Consider the following 17,941-nt stretch of genomic DNA (forward strand, 5'->3'; position numbering starts at 1 on the left):
AGGCCGAAGGAGACGAGGAGGATCTGGAGAGGGAAAGAGACAGGGATGATGGGGGAAGGAGCCCTCCAGGAACCCAGCACCTGAGGAGCGGAGGCCACCTACCCCGAGGCAGGTACTGGTCTGGACGGCCTTGCTGGGTGGCTGGGTGAGGAGTCCCTGGAGCTTCTGTAACTGGTCCAGGAGGGACCTGCAAGAGAAGTGGAAGCTTTTGAGGGCCAGCCCTCCAAGGAAGCCCCGCCAGAGAGTCCGGGACACTGACCGGGACACAGCCCCAGGCCAGGAGAGCAGGGGATCTGGAGTTGGGGGTGCATTCTGGGCTCCCAGGTTCTGAGCTGGAAGGGCTTCTCCCAGCCTCCCTCTCCTGCCTTAAGTTTTCTGGTCGCTCAATGGTGGGAGCGAGGGAGATCCTAGAAGGAAGGAAGGAAAAGAAGGAAGGAAGGAAAAGAAGGAAGGAAGGAAGGAAGATCATAGAAGGAAAGAAGGAAGAACATGGAAGGAAAGAAGGAAGGAAGACGATGGAAGGAAGGAAAGAAGGAAGGAAGATGATAGAAGGAAGGAAAGAAGAAAGGAAGATGATAGAAGGAAGGAAGGAAAGAAGGAAGGAAGGAAGATGATGGAAGGAAGGAAAGAAGGTAGATGATGGAAGGAAAGAAGGAATGAAGAACATGGAAGGAAAGAAGGAAGGAAATGATAGAAGGAAGGAAAGAAGGAAGAACATGGAAAGAAGGAAGGAAGAATATGGAAGGAAAGAAGGAAGGAAGATGATGGAAGGAAGGAAGGAAGGAAGGAAGGAAGGAAGGAAGATGACGGAAGGAAGGAAAGAAGGTAGATGAAGGAAGGAAGGAAGGAAAGAAAGAAAAAGAAAGAAAGAAAGAAAGAAAGAAAGAAAGAAAGAAAGAAAGAAAGAAAGAAAGAAAGAAAGAAGGAAAGGAGAAATCCATTGCCACAAACGCAGATTATTTTAATGGCACGCATGATAGAATACAATGGACTTCCTCCTTGAAGGCCTCGACTAAAGGAAACCTCCCCCTCCAGGAACAGTCTACCGGTCCAAGATCAGAGGCTACGAAAGACGTGCCTTGACCTGAGACCCTCATCTTGGGCTTCCAGGGAGCCCCTTCCAAGTTGTCTTCTGAAAGCAGAAACGTTGCTCCTGATGGGACCCCCGCCCCCTCCCCCAGTCAGCCTCTTGGGGGTCTTGGGCGCCAGCCAAGACCGGACCAAAATCCAGGAGGGGCAAACCAGTCCCCCCTTCCACTCACTCTTTGCGCTTCTCCAAGAGCTGGACTTTCCTCTTCAGATCCTGGTTCTGCGCCGAGCAGGCGGCCACCCTGTTCGAGGAAACAGACAAGCCAACATGGCTTCGCCTTCCCAGCTCCGCGAGTTTCCCGGACTACAGTTCCCATCACAGCATCCTAGCGGCTGTGTCCCCAAACACAGCATCACAATCCCACTACAGAGTATTTAAAAATTAAAATAATTAAGATACTAACAATAGGACTACAACTACAACTTTAAAAGCACAACTACAATGACGTGGGAAAATACCCGAACAAAGCTGAATGCCATATATGTAAGTACCCGCGAAAACTTAAGAAAACGAGTATCTCTATCTCTATCTCTATCTATCTATCTATCTATCTATCTATCTATCTATCTACCTACCTACCTACCTACCTACCTACCTACCTATCATGAGTTCCAGCCCGTCTTACCGGGTCTCCAGACCATCCAAATATTCCTTCTTGCGTCGACGGCTGTCCTGGGCAGATTGCTTGTTTCGAATCTTCCTCCGTATTTTCTTCAGGATCTGCTCTTCCGCCTGCAGGGAAGGGATGGAGAGCAACGGGGCTGAGGGTCCTGTCTGATCCTCATTTCCCGGGCCGGAGGGGGCGGTGTCCCTTTGCCCAGGTACCCACCTGGGAAAGGTGTACGGCATCGCGCAGCAAGACGCCCTCCTGGCTTAGCAGACTCCTCTCGTCCTCTGTCAAGAACAGGGCAGGGGGCTGGAAGGATTATGGGAGGGGGAAAATGATGAGCGGAGAAAGAAGGACCCCTTTTTCCTATCACGTTCTGGGGATTTTTTTCGTGGCGGGGGCAGCAGGTGGGGTGGGGGGGTTGAAGATGGGGACGGGAGGAGGAGAAAAGCCCTGGGGTCTCCCATTTCCAGGATTTTCTTTCTGTTGGGGGCCCTGGCGAGAGGGTTTCTGTCCATGTGCAGAAAAAAAACCTTTCCCCAGCCATTAAAAAAAAAAAGTTTTCAAAAACGAAACTGAAAGTAACCCGGGTGATGGTGGGCCCCCTGGTGGCGAAGCGAAGGCATTGCAGGGCCGATCGCTCGCACCAATAGGGGGAAAGCTTCGCGGTCGGCCATTGGCTGCGGAGCGTCACGTGACCCTTCCCAAGCCTGGGAAAAAAAAGTTTTCGAGACCTGTCCAAAGTTTGTTTGTTTTTTTGTTTTTAAAAGAAACCCCCAGCCCCACAATTAAATGGGGTGCTTTACAGAGTCCTCCGGGAGATCGAGCTGGAAGGAAAGAACGGCTCCTCCGTTGCACAAGTCCATAGTGACACACACACACACACACACACACACATACACAGAGAGAGAGAGAGAGAGAGAGAGAGAGAGAGAGAGAGAGACCCCGCCACGTACCCTGATTGGCTGCTGCATTTTTTCTTTCCACCTGAGGCATTCTGGGAGTTGAAGTTCCCCTGCCTTAAAGTTGGCCAAGTTGGAGAAATGCTAAACTTTTGGCAGGAGTTTCCAGGTGCAAAAGGTGTTTGTGTGTGTGTGTGTGTGTGTGTGTGTGTGTGTGTGTGTGTGAATCTCAAATAACATCTCTTAACCCCACTGGTGTTCCCATCAAATCACCCGTGACTGGACTAGACGAGTGCTTTGTATTCCAGAATATTTGATTTTTTTAAAAAAAATTAAAAACAAAACTTTATTAATGTTCCAAATTAAAATTTTTATTTCCCCCCCCCTCATTTTTTCGTATCTTACCTCCTCCGTGGGAACCTCGGCCGCGTTTAAATGGGCCGCCCTCCAAGAAACCTGGCGAGGCTTGGCTTGCAATGCAGGTGGGCGGGTGGGCTCCTGGAAAAAGACCCCCCCCAGCAAAAAAATATCAACCACGTTGGTCTTGTGATTAAATTTGGGGAGAAAGTGACGGTTCGGCTGTAAAATTCTGATTCTCCGCTTCAGATTCCTTTGGGTGCAATTTAACCTTAGTTCTAATGGCCGCTTCTATGACAGAACCACCCCCCCGTTAAAAATAATAATTGTACAGGCAGTCCTCGACTTATGACAGTCTGTTTAGTGACTGTTCAAAGGGACAGTGGTGGCACCCCAAAAAAGGGGACAGTCATGTTGTCAGGATTCTGACAGTCCCCCCCTCCCAATTAAACCGCGAGTCTCGAGCCAAACTTCCAAGACTTAAAAAGGATTTATTGAGAGTAAACATGCCGGCACTGCCTGGGTGCAGCCGACTCTACAGACACATAATTCATTGTCACCTTTGACCCTGGTTTTCCCCTCCACCCCCCTGGGTGTATCCTAATTCCTATTCTCCAACGGGACACCTCCATAGCCCGGAGTCATCCATCATATTCTCTCCAATTAGATATTCGCGCGCAGATACTTCAGTCCCCTAGTTAACTATCTTCGAAAACATGGATGGAATGCACTTTCGATTTCCAAGCTGCCAGACTGCTCCCCCTTCCCTTTCTGTTGGCCACTCTAAACAGACCACAGAAATATTTTAGAAGTTGACACCGGGGAGCGAACCGGCGGCTCTGAGTTTTTGAATCCCCCCCCCCGGATGCTTACCAAGAAGGTTGGGGTCTTCCCAGTTTCCCGGGTCGCAGACAACTTCCAGGACGACGGTGGGCGATGGGCCGGGAGGAAGGGGGTCTCGGCGGGGTCTCGGGGAAACGTCGCCGGCGGTCTCCGAGCTCCTGGGATGGTAGACCTCGTTGGGGTCGATCCGAAGTTGGAAAAGGCCTTCCGGGTCATCGTCGGGAAGACGCTGAGCGAGGGACGCAAAACAGGTACAAAGCAACGGATGAGTTTTGGTTTTGGGTTTTGGCTGCATCGTAAATACGAGTATTCCACACACACCCTGTGTAACTGCAAACCGTTGCTAAACGAGTGTTGTCCATCAAGGTCTTTCTGCGAGATTTGGGGCCTTACCTGGAGCTGGACGGCTGGACAGTCCTCGGGTTTATTTGGAAGGCGGCCGTAGGGATGGTCTTGAAGGAGGGTGTGGATGCCGGAGTTTCCAGCAAGGTGGCCGTGTCCGGAGTCCAGATCCTCCTCTCCGTCGAGGAGAATCTCATAAAGGTTCGTGCTGTCAAAATCCATGTTGTGAAAAGAGGGGCGCCCCTCCAGATTTTTCGGAATTGGAATCAGAATAGAGCCGGACAGAGATGGAAGGGACCTTAGAGGTCTCCTAGTCCAACCCCCTGGTTGAAGCAGGAAACCCTATACCATTTTCGGACAAGTGGCAGTCCAGTCTCTTCTTCAAAGCCTCCAGTGATGGAGAAGGGAGGGAGGGAGGGAGGAAGGAGGGAAGGGAAGGGAAGGGAAGGGAAGGGAAGGGAAGGAAGGAAGGAAGGAAGGAGAGAAGGAAGGAAGTAGAGTGGAAACAGAAAGGTAGGAGGGGGGAGAGAGGGAAGGAAGGAGGGAGGAGAGAAAGAGGGAAAGAGGAGAAGGGAAAAAGAAAAGGAAGGAAGGGAGAAAGAGGGAGGAAGAAGGAAGGAAAACGAAAAGGAAGGCAAGCAGGAAGGAAGTCGAGGGGAAGAGAAACAGAGAAAGATAGGAGGGAGAGAAAGAAGGAAAGAGGAGAAGGGAAAAAGAAAAAGAAGGAAGGGAGAAGGAGGGAGGAAGGAAGAAGAATAGCAGAATAACAAAGCTGCAAGGGACCTTGGAGGTCTTCTAGTCCAGCCTCCTTCTCAAACAGACTAGGGATTGTCCGGTCTCTTCTTTAAAAACCTGCAGCAATGGAGCACCCACAATTTCTGAAGGTTTTTTAAAAGAAAAATCTGATATATTTTTTTTGTTAGGTTAATCTCCGCATAGCTTCCAGCATTCAGTCCTTCCAGTTAAACCAGATCCCGGCGTCCAGAATAATGTCAGATCAAACGATGCAACTGAAAGCTGGATCAAACTCCGATTCAAACTCCGCAAACTGGTCCCTTTCGCAGGGATCCCGGGAAGCCAAAATAAATAAATAAATGGACAAAAATAAATAAATACATTTACTGGTATGCCGTAGCGTAGAGAACCAAGCATAAATCCACCACCGAGCTGCAAAAAAAAAAGTTTTTAACTCTGCAAATATTTGCCAGGCGCAGAGATTTTTGTCTTCTGAGGAATTCCCCCCTCCCTACTCACCCCCCAAAAAACACACTTTCTTTTTGGGGTGAAATTTGCAGCCCTGGCAAAAACAAAAAAAATAAAAATTTAACCCTTCGTTCCCTGGATCTTTGGTCCTCCTCGTTTTGCAACGTTGGGGAAGCGAAGGCCGAACCATATGCCGGTTTCGTCCTCCAACAAGGAAGTTGCTTTTATTTCATTTGATTTTTTTTTATTTAATTTGAAAACTCGTTTCTCTAGGCAGGATCTTCCATATCCTGAAAAGGGCCTTTCCAGGAACCGACGCACGAGCCCTTCGGCCAATGGAAAGAGCTTAAAAATAAAGGCCACCGAACAATAAATGTTGCCCGTAAGCTCATTCAAAAAAAGAAAGAAAAGAAAATAGCAAAGTTTGTCAAGGAAGTGTGTGTTTGCACACTTAAGGTTTTATTTTTTTTCCCTCCCAGGTCACAACGCTCTGGATATAAATCCTGTTTGTTTGGCAAAGGGTAATTACCTCCAAAATTCCAATTTCTCTTACACCTGGCTTTTTAGGACGGTCTCTTATTATTTTAATGTAGCGTTTTGTTTTGCTTATTTAAAAAAAAAAGAAAACTAGGGTGCATTTGGGAGAAAACGGGAATTTCAAAGTCAGCTTGTGATTGAACGGTTGCTGGCTTCCCACTTTTGCAAAAATGGGTGCATTAGTCCCCTGAAAATAAGTCCTAACTTGATTTTTTTTTTTTACACGTGCGCCCGATATAAGCCCTATCCCCCCCCTCCAAAAATAAGCCCTAATTAAGACCCCACCCAGTCCAGAGTAGACGGGTAAAGATTAACCTAGGGTGGAGAATGGGTGGGTGGGTGGAGCTGCCTTGCTACTTACCTTTGGACAGGTGTAGCCAGGCCTTGCACACCCCGACACCTGCTTGGCCAACCCGTTTCTTCTGTAGCCGGCAAGGTTTTCCTGGAGGTCTCTGGAGCCGCTGAGAAAGCTCTGGATCGATCCAGAATTCTGTTATTGGCCATAGACAGTGAAATGGAGGCCGGGGACGATGCGCACAAGTGAGATTAGTCAGTGGGTGGCATCCCCCCAAAATAAGACCTGGTGTGCCTTTTTTGGTAGATATATATAAATATATATATAGATATATAGATATGTAGATAGGTAGATATATAGATATATATATATAGAGAGAGAGAGAGAGAGACATAGATATAAGACAGGGTCTTATTTTCGGGATACACAGTCTTTGAACTCACTCAGTGTTTGACTGGTTGGGATATTATTTACATCTTACAGATTAACAGAGTTGGAAGGGGCCTTGGAGGTCATTTAGTCCAACCCCTCCGCCCAAGCAGGAGAGCTTATTGCTGACCGAGGGCAGTCCAGTCTCTTCTTGAAAGCCTCCAGGAATGAACCTCCCGCAACTTCCAAAAAGCAAGCTCTCCCGTTGAACATAGAATAATTGAGTTGGAAGGGGACCTTGGAGGTCATCTAGTCCAGCCCCCCACATAGGGAGACCCTACACCATTCCTATGTTCCGACGGCGCCGGAAAGAGAGATGTGTGGCTGTTTCGCCCCCCACCCCTTTGCGGCCGTTCTTGCATTCCCACCGTGACCCTGGGATTTTAGATTTGGATGCCGACTCGTGTTTACGACGGTCTCCGCGTTTCCCCCGGGGCTTCCATGATCCACTTTTACGACCGTCTTTGGCTAAGCCAAGTCAGCGGGGCAAGCCAGCTTCGCTTAACGACTGGGTGACTTAACTCCACCCTCTTGCAAGCTGTTCCCTTTTTGGAAAGGTCGTAAAACGGGGCCAAAAGCAAATATCTCACTTAGCGACGGGAGTGGGGAGGGAGATAAAGAGTTATGGCGGTCCTAAGTCGAGGATTATTGCTTGCAAAGAGGGAGAAGCAAGGTTTAAAAGCCAAGACGGGATCCAGAGGCTGCCCTGGGTCAACACAGGGGTTGTCTGAACACAGCCTTTAATCTGGGTTGGGTCGTGTGTCTGGATGTGTGTATTGCATTTTAACTCCTGTAACTCCAGCTAGGTAGTAACTGGGGCGGGGGCAGGAATGGGGTTTTGTGGAAGAGGGGAGGGGGCTCTGATTCACTCCCCTCCCCCACCCCATGCTGCAACACGCGTTGATCTCCCCCTTTCGCACGTGACGCTCAACCCAGCTGAGCAAATTCCCCCCACCAGTGCATTGCGCTTTCCTCATTGGCTGGTTCCCCTGCTGTCCGTCTTGGTCTGTCCGCCAATCGCGAGGGGGTATTTCCCCCTTCGGGTCCCGCCCCTTTCGAACCTTGGCCTTTAAAAAAATAAAAATGAAATGAAATTTCGCCCTCGCCGCTCCTCCCCTTTCGAACGCTTGTGGGGGGGAAGGACGCCCTCCCATTGGCCGAGCGGTCGGGACAACCCTCCCCTTTCGAAGGCCAGGCCGAGGATCCCATTGGCCGGGGGCAACAGCGGGTTCCTTCCTTCCTTCCTCCTTTGAGGGCCCGGGCCACGCCCCTTTGGAACGTCCAGGCACTTGCGGGACTGCGCGGAGTTGGCGCCGCCGGTGAGTCGCGGAGCGTCCCGCAGGGCGGCGGGGGGGAGGCGGGGAGGGGGTGGAGTGTGGACCGGCCCTCTGACCCCTTTTGGGGAGAAGGGGAGTAGGGTCCTAAGGGAGCCTTCAACTCTTAATTACACCCTCCCCCCCCCAAAAAAGGTGGGCTTGGACCCCCAAGTCCCATGCTCCCCAGCCGCAGAGGGGGATGGTCACGGGAGTCCTGGTCCAGTAAGTCCAAGGAGCTGGTTTGGGGGTCTCTCGGGACACCGACTAGACCCCCTTCCCTGTTCTTTAGAGAAAGACCCCAGGGATTCTCTAATAGGGTATATCTCCTGTTGTGCTGGACTACAGGGCCCATCATCCCCAGAGGGGAGGAAGAGGAGAGAGGGAGCCAGACTATCTCCACCAACTGACCCCCCCCGCCCTAAATCCCTGTTCCTCTTTGGAGAAAGACCCCAGGGACTCTCCAATTCAATTGTGTATCTCCTATTGTGCTGGACTACAGAGCCCATCATCCCCAGAGGGGAGGAAGAGGAGAGAGGGAGCCAGACTATCTCCACCAAATGACCCCTCCCCTCAATCCCTGTTCCTCTTTGGAGAAAGACCCCAGGGACTCTCCAATTCAATTGTGTATCTCCTATTGTGCTGGACTACAGAGCCCATCCTCCCCAGAGGGGAGGAAGAGGAGAGAGGGAGGCAGACTATCTCCACCAAATGACCCCTCCCCTCAATCCCTGTTCCTCTTTGGAGAAAGACCCCAGGGACTCTCCAATTCAATTGTGTATCTCCTGGTGTGCTGGACTACAGGGCCCATCATCCCCAGAGGGGAGGAAGAGGAGAGAGGTAGCCAGATTATCTCCACCAACTGACGCCCCCGACCCAAATCCCTGTTACTCTTTGGAGAAAGACCCCAGGGACTCTCCAATTGTGTATCTCCCGGGCTGCTGGACTACAGTGCCCATCATCCCCGGAGGGGGAGAGGTGGAATGTTGCCGCCAAACTAACTCCTGGAGTCACTTTCACTCTAGCAGGGGATGAGGTGCTGGAGCCCTTTTGCTGCCTTAGGTGTGTTTTCCTGCTGAGGGTTGGTGGAACTCACGGCCACTGGATTTATTTGAGGGTCTACATTTGAGCCTTGGGGGTGGAGTGTTATGGGAGATGAGCTGCATAATTTGGAATTATTCTTTTTTTGTATCCCTGGTTCGTGTACTTAACCTCACAGTTTTTAAATTTTAATATGGGATGTGAATAAGCCAGGATTCATTTTAATTACTTTCTATTTGTAGAAATGGAGATTGATTGATTGATTAGTTTTTCTCTCCTATCGTGGTTTAAGCTAGGAAAAAAAACTAACCCCGGGATACAAAAGGAGAGATGATAACCTTCCTTTCCAACAGAACAGACTATTTTAGATTTATTCCTGGGGTTTTTAATTCCACAGTCAGTTTGCGTGATGTTTGCAGCCTAAAAAATGGAACCACAATTCCCATATTCCTTGCTGGATGTAAGTTAAAAGTCTACCTGCAGAACTCAGGTGACTTGGCTGTTGCTGATAGTTTAACGGCACATGATCCATTCAGGGTTTGGCTTGTCCTTGAATCAGGGGTTATCATTGTTTGTTTTGTAGGAGGAAAATGAGGTGGTAAAACTGATAATTAAATTAAAATTCCACTTATCAGAAAATCCCACCCTTTTCAATTTCTCCTGAAGTTTCCCAAGGTGGCTCTGAATAATCCCAATTTAGTGAATTTTCAAGATCTGGTTCTCAAAAGATGTTATTTACAAAAAAGAAATACAAAAAATAAACCCACATTGATTTATTTTTATTTCTAAAAACATATTAACCTCACATATTTACCATAGGTTAACTCTGAGTGGTTTATAGTTACATCTGTTAAAACATAAGTTAAAAACAAACATTACAATGTAATGATTGGCAGTGTTTTAACCAGGGCTGGGCTTTGATGTTTAGCTAACAAATTTATATATATATATAAATTATATAATATATAATTTATATATAATTTACATAAATTATATATTTATGTATCATTTATATTTAATTATAAATTATAAACGCTATATAAATGAACTGTGTTTAGACAAGTTTGTTTCTAGCTTGGCTGGCTAGATTTTGGGTGAATATTTCAGTAGTTCAGCTCCTAAAAAGGCATTTAAAATAAAAAAAATCAAAATTGAATAGAGAAGAAAGTCTTAGGGCAAAATCCAAAGATAAACTGAGGGATATTGAATTATGAATTTCAACCCGTTAGCCCCAATATTCTGGGATTGATGGAGACTGGAATTTAAGCTGGAAAGGACGCTGAAAGATATACTGCCTTGACCCATGGAAGCTCTTTTAAAACCGGCCAGCAAAGCTAACAAAACTTTATGAGCCTGTTTTCAATATATCTGCCTAATTTCCCCATTTGATGATTTCTTGTTCTGCAAAAAACCAAAAACAAACCAAACCTCGGTTTAAAAAAAAAAATGCAACTAAGGGGAAGTGACTTGAAACCTCGGTTTAAATTTAGTTCCCGCAACTTGGCAAAAATCCCACTAACTTGTTTTCTTCCTTTTTCTTCCTAGCGGTCTATCTTGGCAGCAAATTAAATCATTGAAATGTTATTTTCTTTTTCTTTCTTTTTTTTTTAAAAAAAGAACTTCTCGGATCCCAGACCCGCCTGGCCCGTTTCCCAGAATCTCTGCAAACTTGTCCTAAAATCTTGTGTGTGTGTGCGTGTGTGTGTGCTTGCGTGTTTTCCCTTCTGTTTGACCCTGGGTGTAAATCAGGAGGGGTCAAAAATGGGTTTGGGAGGTTAACAGCTGCGTTTTCCCCTCTGCTTGGAAATGGCAAATTACTGGAATCAGTCACTGACTCACTCCTATATGGCGCTTCCTCTCCGGGTTGCTGGCACACATTTAAAAAAAAATAAAAATTATAGAGTAGTCCTCGACTTGCGACCCAAAATGAAGCCTCGGATTTTTTATGGCGAAGGGAGTTTTGCCCCCATGTGACTGTTTTTCTTGCCTCCGTCGTTAAGTGGAACACTCCCAGTGGAGGTTGGTAAGTTCATCCAGCTTCCCCGTTGCAAAAGGGGATCTTACAAAACCGTCGTAAATATGCTGCAAGGGTCGTAAAGGTGAAAAATGGCCGTAATTCGAGGACTATCTGGATTGTCAAATCTTCAGACTCGGGGGAGGGGAAAAAACCAAAATAATTTGGGAAGAAACACCTGGTAATTCCACGGACGGAATAACTGTAGGGGAGTTTAGCATTTATTTGGGAAAACTTGGGGAAAAATGCTTAATTTTGCTTTTTTTCTTCTTATAGTACCAACTACATTTAACTTTGAATCATTTATGTATTTATTAATCCGATTCATATCCAAGCAGCTCTGGGCATCGACAAAACAAACCAAGCCACTAATTGCATAATGATAATTTAATGGTGGTCTTACTTAGGATAGAATAGAATACTTAACAGGTAATCAGAGTTGGAAGGGACCTTGTAGGTCATCTAGTCCAACCCCCTGCCCAATGGGGTTACTTAATAATAAATTAATATTACTTAATGCTTAATGCATTAATATTTACTTAATGCTTAATAAATTAATGCTTATTTTAAATGATCCAGCGAACTTATACGTAGTCAGCAAATAAAAAACCGAACTCCAAACTTCCTGTTTATTAAGTGATCTATTTAATTCTTTTTATCTCAGGTTTCTGATCCCCCCCTGTTTTATCTTTGGAGTCACTTATAATGCTTTCCTCCCCACAAATTATTTTGATAAATTAATAGCGTGCAGAGGCACCAATTTGCTGCCAGGTTGGGTTGGTTGCCAAGTGTCCAGAATAGCAGATAATCGGAGTTGGAAGGGGCCTTGTAGGTCATCTAGTCCAACCCCATGCCCACGCAGGAGACCCTACACCGTTTCTGACTTCAGATGGGAGTCCAGAGTGTGATTGTGATAGTTGGAGCTTCAAAACCTTGACTTTTTTTTGAAAAGTTGGTCGTAACTTGGAACGGCCGCTAAGCGAAGACCGCTGTAAGACGCTTTCCCCCCCCCCCCATTTCTTCCTCCAGGTTGGCTTCGTGGTGTGACGGTCGGCAGGCGTCGAAACCAACGGAGCATGGAGAGGGCGCCACGGTCTTAACACCGCGTGTGGGACCCGCTTGGCAAATTTTGGAGACTTCCCCTTCGGCCAGATTGAACAGTCTGTGGATTGGCGCATGTTCGGGATGGCTGGATCGTGGGACTCGGATACGAAAATGGACGCCAAGCTGGTGTGGAACCCGTACGAGAGCACGACGCGCTCGGTGCAGGCCCTGGAGCTGAAACTGGGGTCCCTGGTGCTGCTGTTGGTGGTGACGCTGCTTTGTGCGTTCATCCCGCTCTGGCTATTCCGGAGGCCCGGCTCTGCCCTCAGCAGTGGAAGCTTTGGTGCGTAAGTTTTTTTGGGGGGGTTTGCTGGATCTCCAGGGGTCCAATCCGTGCCTGGTGGAATCAGGGTTGAGTCGGAATTGAAATCATTGGAATAGAATCCAAATTGAATTGGAATTGGAATCCAAATTGAATCAGAACGGGATCTGAATTGAAACAGAATCTGAACTGAGTCTCAATTGAAACAGAATCAGGACTGAATCTGAACTGAAACAGAATCAGAACTGAATCTCAATTGAAACAGAATCAGAACTGAATCTGAACTGAATCAGAATCAGAACTGAATCTGAATTGAAACAGAATCAGAACTGAATCAGAACTGAATCTGAATTGAATCAGAATCAGAATTGAATTTGAAATGAATCAGGATCAGAATTGAATTTGAATTGAACCAGGATCTGAACTGAATCAGAATTGAATCTAAATTGAATTTGAATCCGAACTGAATCTGAATTAGAATCAGAATCCAAACTGAAACAGAATCCGAACTGAATCTCAATGAATCAGAACTATTCAGAATCAGAACTGAATCAGAGTCAGAACTGAATCAGAACTGAATCTGAATTGAAACAGAATCAGAACTGAATCTGAATTGAAACAGAATCTGAATTGAATCTGAATTGAATCGGGATCTGAACTGAATCAGAATTGAATTTGAATTGAATCAGGATCTGAACTGAATCAGAATTGAATCTAAATTGAAACAGAATCAGAACTGAATCTGAATTAGAATCAGAATCAGAACTGAATCAGAATCTGAACGCCTTTTTTTTAAAAAAGGAACACTTTTTGTTTTGCGTCCCTTCCCTAGTTAGAGGCTGTTTATCCCCCCAGGTTGGGGACGTGAGGGGGCTTGTGGTGAGTTGCTTCATCTGCTTTTATTTCAAAATCCTGCGTAAGTTTACCGTTTGAACATTTAATCTTTCCTTTGGCCTTGGGGAGAAGAGCAGCGATAGATAAGGGGTTGTTATTTGCAGTTTTCAGAAAGTCTTGTTTTTAAGAAGAGCGTTTTTTTTTTTTTTTTAAAGAAGGACGCATCGCAGGCCTCTCGGTTAAAATTTGGGGGGCAAATACTGACTGATCCAAACTGCCTGGTTTAGTTTTCAGCCACTCTCTCTTGCCTGCCTAAATAATAAATAAAAAAAAAAACAGGAAGTTAAATATTTATTGGACATTCCTGATCTCAAGAAAAACTCCAGCAAAAACATGGTTTTGGCTTAAAAGGAGAGAGGCCAGCGATCAGGATGTGCGCTTTCCGATATAAATAATGTTTTCTTATTTTTCTTGGGGGAGAAAAAAAAAACGAAGGAACTCGTGTTTTGGAAAAAAAAGAGGCAAAGAAGAGGAAAAAGCAGCTGACGAGACTTTTTTCTTTTTAAAGGACAGGCCAAAGAATGGCTGAAAACAACAAACCCAGAAGCCGTGGAGAAAAGTTTTTTTTTTCTTTTCTTTAAATGTTCTGTATTTGGATTTGGATAGAATCCAATCTGTAGTTTGGATATTTGGATATTGTTCCAACTATCAGCTGGATTTCTTGCTTTCTAGCTAATCTAAAAGCTTCCTTAGGACCGAAGCTTCTATTTTTTTCAGTGCAGACTCAGGAAGCAGATGGCAGAAAGGTAGATCTCTGAGTGAATCTGTGATTCTGCGAGCGACTCAATCTGCCTGCCTGCTTTGCCTGCTTTGGGGTAAAAGTTGCTCTTTTTTTAAAAATAAAAAATTCAATATTTACAATATTTACATACATGCCATACCCACCCAGTTACATGACCACCAAGCCATACCCACAAATTAGGCCACGCCCACAGAACCGGTTAAGAAATGAAATTTCTGGTTAATGCTAGCCAAAGCTTTTTTAATTTTTTTTCCCCCTCTTTCCTCCGTTTTCTTCCAACAGGCCCTCAAAGGAAAACCCTGAGACTGGTCAGCTGTTTTGCCGGCGGCATTTTCCTGGGGACCTGTCTTCTCGACCTGCTCCCTACTTATCTAACCAGCATTAACGAAGCCCTGGATGATTTGCGAGTCACGGTGAGTGAGGCTGTGGAAGGGGGGGGGCCACGATCCGTGGTGGGATTCAAGCGGGTGTAAACGACCGGTTTGGTAAGCGCGCGCAGCAGGTGGGCGGCACCAAACCATCGCCGGAACAACCCGTTCGCCCGAACCAACCGGTAGAATCCCACCTGGGCCACCATTGCAAATCCTCAATTCTAGGTTTTAATTCTTTCGAAAGGAAAAGTGGGTGCATTTTTGGTTTTCAAAGGGTATCAACATCTCGTTTTGGGCTTGTGTGATTGCTGGCGGGAGGGGGGGAGAAGAGCCTCTTGGCACCCAGTATTTTATGTAAATGGATGCTAATTAATCCCTTTGCAATTAGAAGACAAGATTTGCAGGGGATGTTTTAACAGAGAGGGACGAGAAATCCGTTTTCCGGCAAGTCCGCGGGAGCAGCTTTCTCGTTCCTTCGGTGGCTTAACCAAACGCTGCCGATCCACAAATGAGTGTGTAGCTTCTCTGGTAGACTGCCTTTCCACATGCAGGTTCTCTTTTAGGAGTCCTGACTGCTTAAGGGAGGGCCTGCTTGGTTTAGCCCCTGGCTTCCGAGCGCTTCTTCCCGTTCGTCGCATTTTTTGATGGTTGGCTTGCTGTTCTTTTTTCCCGTGGTGAGGTTAGCCGTTCGCCGAATGAAGAACGGGAGAGAGATTTTGGGAGGGTCCTGTCTTAGCTGAGAAGGGGAAGTCAGAATCTGTCCCAGGGGTCTTCAATAATGGTCTCCTTTCCTCCCTCTCTTCCCCGGGACAGCTCCGTTTCCCTTTGCAGGAGTTTATTCTGTCCATGGGCTTCTTCGTCGTTCTGGTGTTGGAACAGGTTGTGTTGGCGTACAAGGACCCTTCGGGATCCCTGGAAGAGACCGAGGCCCTCTTGAGCAGCGCTTCCCACCCGCACCCCCCCCCTGCAGCAGGACCAGAGTTGGCCCGAGGGGTCCCAGCGGCCCCTGGCTCGCGACCGCCTGGCCGCCGAGCGCACCCACGTCCACGTGGACTTCAACGCCCACTCGGCCATCCGCTTGGTGGTGCTTTTCCTGGCCCTCTCGCTCCACTCCATCTTCGAAGGGCTGGCCGTGGGTCTGCAGGAAGACGGCGCCCAGGCCTTGGAGATCTGCTTGGCCCTCCTCATCCACAAAGGAGCCATCGCCTTCAGCCTGAGCCTCAAGCTCCTGCAAGGGAGGATCCGTCCTCGGGTCGTGGCCATCTGCCTGGTGATCTTCTCCGCCATGTCTCCGTTCGGCATCGGGCTGGGCGTGTCCCTGACCGAGGTCCCCATGGCGGCTCTGTCCCGCCTCTCCCGCAGCGTCCTGGAAGGCTTGGCCACGGGAACCTTCGTCTACGTCACGTTTTTGGAGATCCTGCCGCACGAACTCGGCTCTTCGGAGCAGCGCATCCTGAAAGTTATCGTTCTCCTGCTCGGATTCGCCCTGGTCACCAGCGTTTTGTTCGTGAAGATCTGAGTGGGGTGTCGGGCGCTGGGCAGGGGGAGGAAAAAAACGACGACAACAACCCAGCCCGCTCCCGGATACGCGCTTTGCAGGAAACGTCCTCCGTCCTGCCGCCGATTCCGCCTTACGGAGTTTGCCAAAATGTTTTTTTCCTCCGTTTCCCGTTGCCCCAAACCGACTCCCGATCAATTCTTGCTACCTCCGTCTTAACGGGGCCGCCAACCCCCCTCCTTCCCCACCCCACCCCCCTTTGAAAAACTCGGTCTGAGCTCCATTGGACATCCAGGCCCATCCGTCAAACTGTCTGCCAATCCCCTCTGGAGGAGCAGAACGAAGATTCCCACACGCCGGAAGCTCCGTGGAAACTCGGAAATATTTCCCGCTGGGTCATTTCGGAGCTCTGCGGTGGGGTTAGGACTTCAGTTTATGCGGCCAACGGGACTGTTTGGGTTGGTTTAGTAAACCAGGTTGGGGTGGAGAGGGTGGAAAGATATATTTTTGGTGCCAACCGTTCAACTTCGGAGCGAGAGAACCACAGTGCCTTCAGTTTTTTTCCTCCAGTGCCTTAAATGTTCGACCGACGTGAGAAAGCAAAAGGGGGCATTTTTTTGGGGGGAGTTTAGCATCCTTTCCCCATCTTTGATAAGAGTTCGAGGCTGTCTCATCCCTGGGCAATCCAAGTTTGTTTGCTTCCCGACTCGGCCATCCTCGTTAAAGCTGGCTTGCTCCGATGCTTTAGTTTTAATTCGTTTCCAAACGACGCTGGCTAAATACCGGGCCCAATTTGAGCGCCACATGATGGCTTACGGATAAACCTGATTACGCAAAGCTGCAGTTGAACCGACATGGGCAGCTGAATAAGTCACCAAAAGGCTAAGCTGGGCCAAGAGGCACCGCCAATCCGTGGTCCTTGGTGGATTTGGTCGCTCGGTCGTGCGGCTTCAGAAACGAAGCTTAACCAGGTTACTAGGAAAAGACCTGGATCGGGGTTAGTCTTAACTGGTTGCACGGCTTATTGAGGCTTTTAACAAAGCGGTAAGGAATTTGGGAATCTTGGTTAGTAAGACAGTGGCCCTTAAAATCTGGGCTCGAATTTTTCTGCGTTGAGTTAAATCCCCAAATTTGCAAAAAATGCAAAAGGACGCTGGCAAAAATGCCTAGAAGCTTTTCCGTTTTAAAAGAAGGCCGCGAACGAATGCATTATTATTATTTTTGGGTGCGTGGAAAGCAGCTTATAGAAAGCCTCTTCTTCATCTCGGGAACAGGGAAGGCGGGACGAAAGGAGCCTGGGATGGTCACGTTTTCTGCATTTTATTGAGTCTGGGGAAAAAAAAAAAATCTATTTAGGAGTGAAGCCGCAAAGAAATTTCCCGCGTTCCTTTTTACGTTTTTTTAAAATTCTGAAAGTTTTCTTTGGTTTTTGTTTTTTTTGTAGCACAGAACATTTTTTTTTAATCTAGCCCTCTGCCCAGGTGTGCTATTAAAGAAGCTTCCTAATTGGGATTTTTTTTTCCTAGAGGTCCTTGCATCACAAGTTCCATCATTCCCAGCCCGCTGGGGAAGATGGGAGATAGAATCTGATGCATCTAGGAAAAAAAAACAAACGGGGGCTGTTTCGTTTTATACCTATATATTTGCAAATTCTGCAGCGTTCCCAAGTTTGCAACAGGGAATGTGTTCCTGGCGGGTTGCGTGGAGAGGCGACAACTCTTTGCAAACGGGAATGAAGGTTGTGTGTTTGTGCGGGATTTGAACTGACAAGCTGGGACTCGGTTTAGTTTTGAGCAGTCTAATAAAAGCATTTTTTTAAAAAAAATTTTTTAACTCCACACAGTTGCTGTGTTTATTCCTGTCGTGATTTGGGGTGGGTAGGAAACAGATCCTTGGTGGGTTCCCCCCCCCCCAGTGCTTTCCTTAGCTTGGAGATCTGGGATCAAATGGGAACCCTAAGCGGATCTCTTTATCCATCGCTTAGATGGTTAGCAAACTCGGGAAGTTCAAATTGCAGTTAAAGGGAAAATGTTCAAGTGAAATTTCAAATTGCAGTTAAAGTCAAAATTTTCAAGTTAAAGTGAAAATTGTTAAGTG

General features: G+C 47.3%; 2 protein-coding genes across 8 annotated transcripts in view; one reads left to right on the top strand and one right to left on the bottom strand.

Moving 5' to 3' along the window:
• The window catches only part of CREB3L4 (cAMP responsive element binding protein 3 like 4), a 6,632-nt gene extending 1,059 nt beyond the window's left edge, over window positions 1–5,573 (bottom strand). Inside the window, exons 1-8 of one of the 7 annotated variants that reach the window (XM_087914266.1) lie at window positions 5,264–5,573; window positions 3,830–4,028; window positions 3,005–3,097; window positions 1,920–2,006; window positions 1,716–1,822; window positions 1,263–1,331; window positions 103–187; window positions 1–23 (exon numbers count right to left, since the gene is read on the bottom strand). The exon at window positions 1–23 is cut by the window's left edge and continues 74 nt beyond it. In XM_087914266.1, the coding sequence (XP_087770392.1) occupies window positions 1–23; window positions 103–187; window positions 1,263–1,331; window positions 1,716–1,822; window positions 1,920–2,006; window positions 3,005–3,097; window positions 3,830–4,028; window positions 5,264–5,293 (693 nt within the window). In that variant the 5' untranslated portion in view covers window positions 5,294–5,573. The other 6 variants (XM_026723333.2, XM_087914265.1, XM_087914264.1 and 3 more) reach the window with 6 other exon arrangements.
• A 2,236-nt stretch (window positions 5,574–7,809) lies between these two features.
• On the top strand, window positions 7,810–17,669 carry SLC39A1 (solute carrier family 39 member 1). The gene is given in 5 exon segments (XM_026723351.2): window positions 7,810–7,924; window positions 12,003–12,360; window positions 14,258–14,388; window positions 15,160–15,294; window positions 15,296–17,669. Coding segments are annotated over 4 exon segments (1,047 nt in total). The 5' UTR covers window positions 7,810–7,924; window positions 12,003–12,149; the 3' UTR covers window positions 15,866–17,669.
• Window positions 17,670–17,941: the final 272 nt, after the last annotated feature.

Source organism: Pseudonaja textilis, chromosome 16, assembly GCF_049901715.1.
Source record: "Pseudonaja textilis isolate UNSWEBS1 chromosome 16, rPseTex1.2, whole genome shotgun sequence".
Lineage (NCBI taxonomy): Eukaryota > Metazoa > Chordata > Lepidosauria > Squamata > Elapidae > Pseudonaja > Pseudonaja textilis.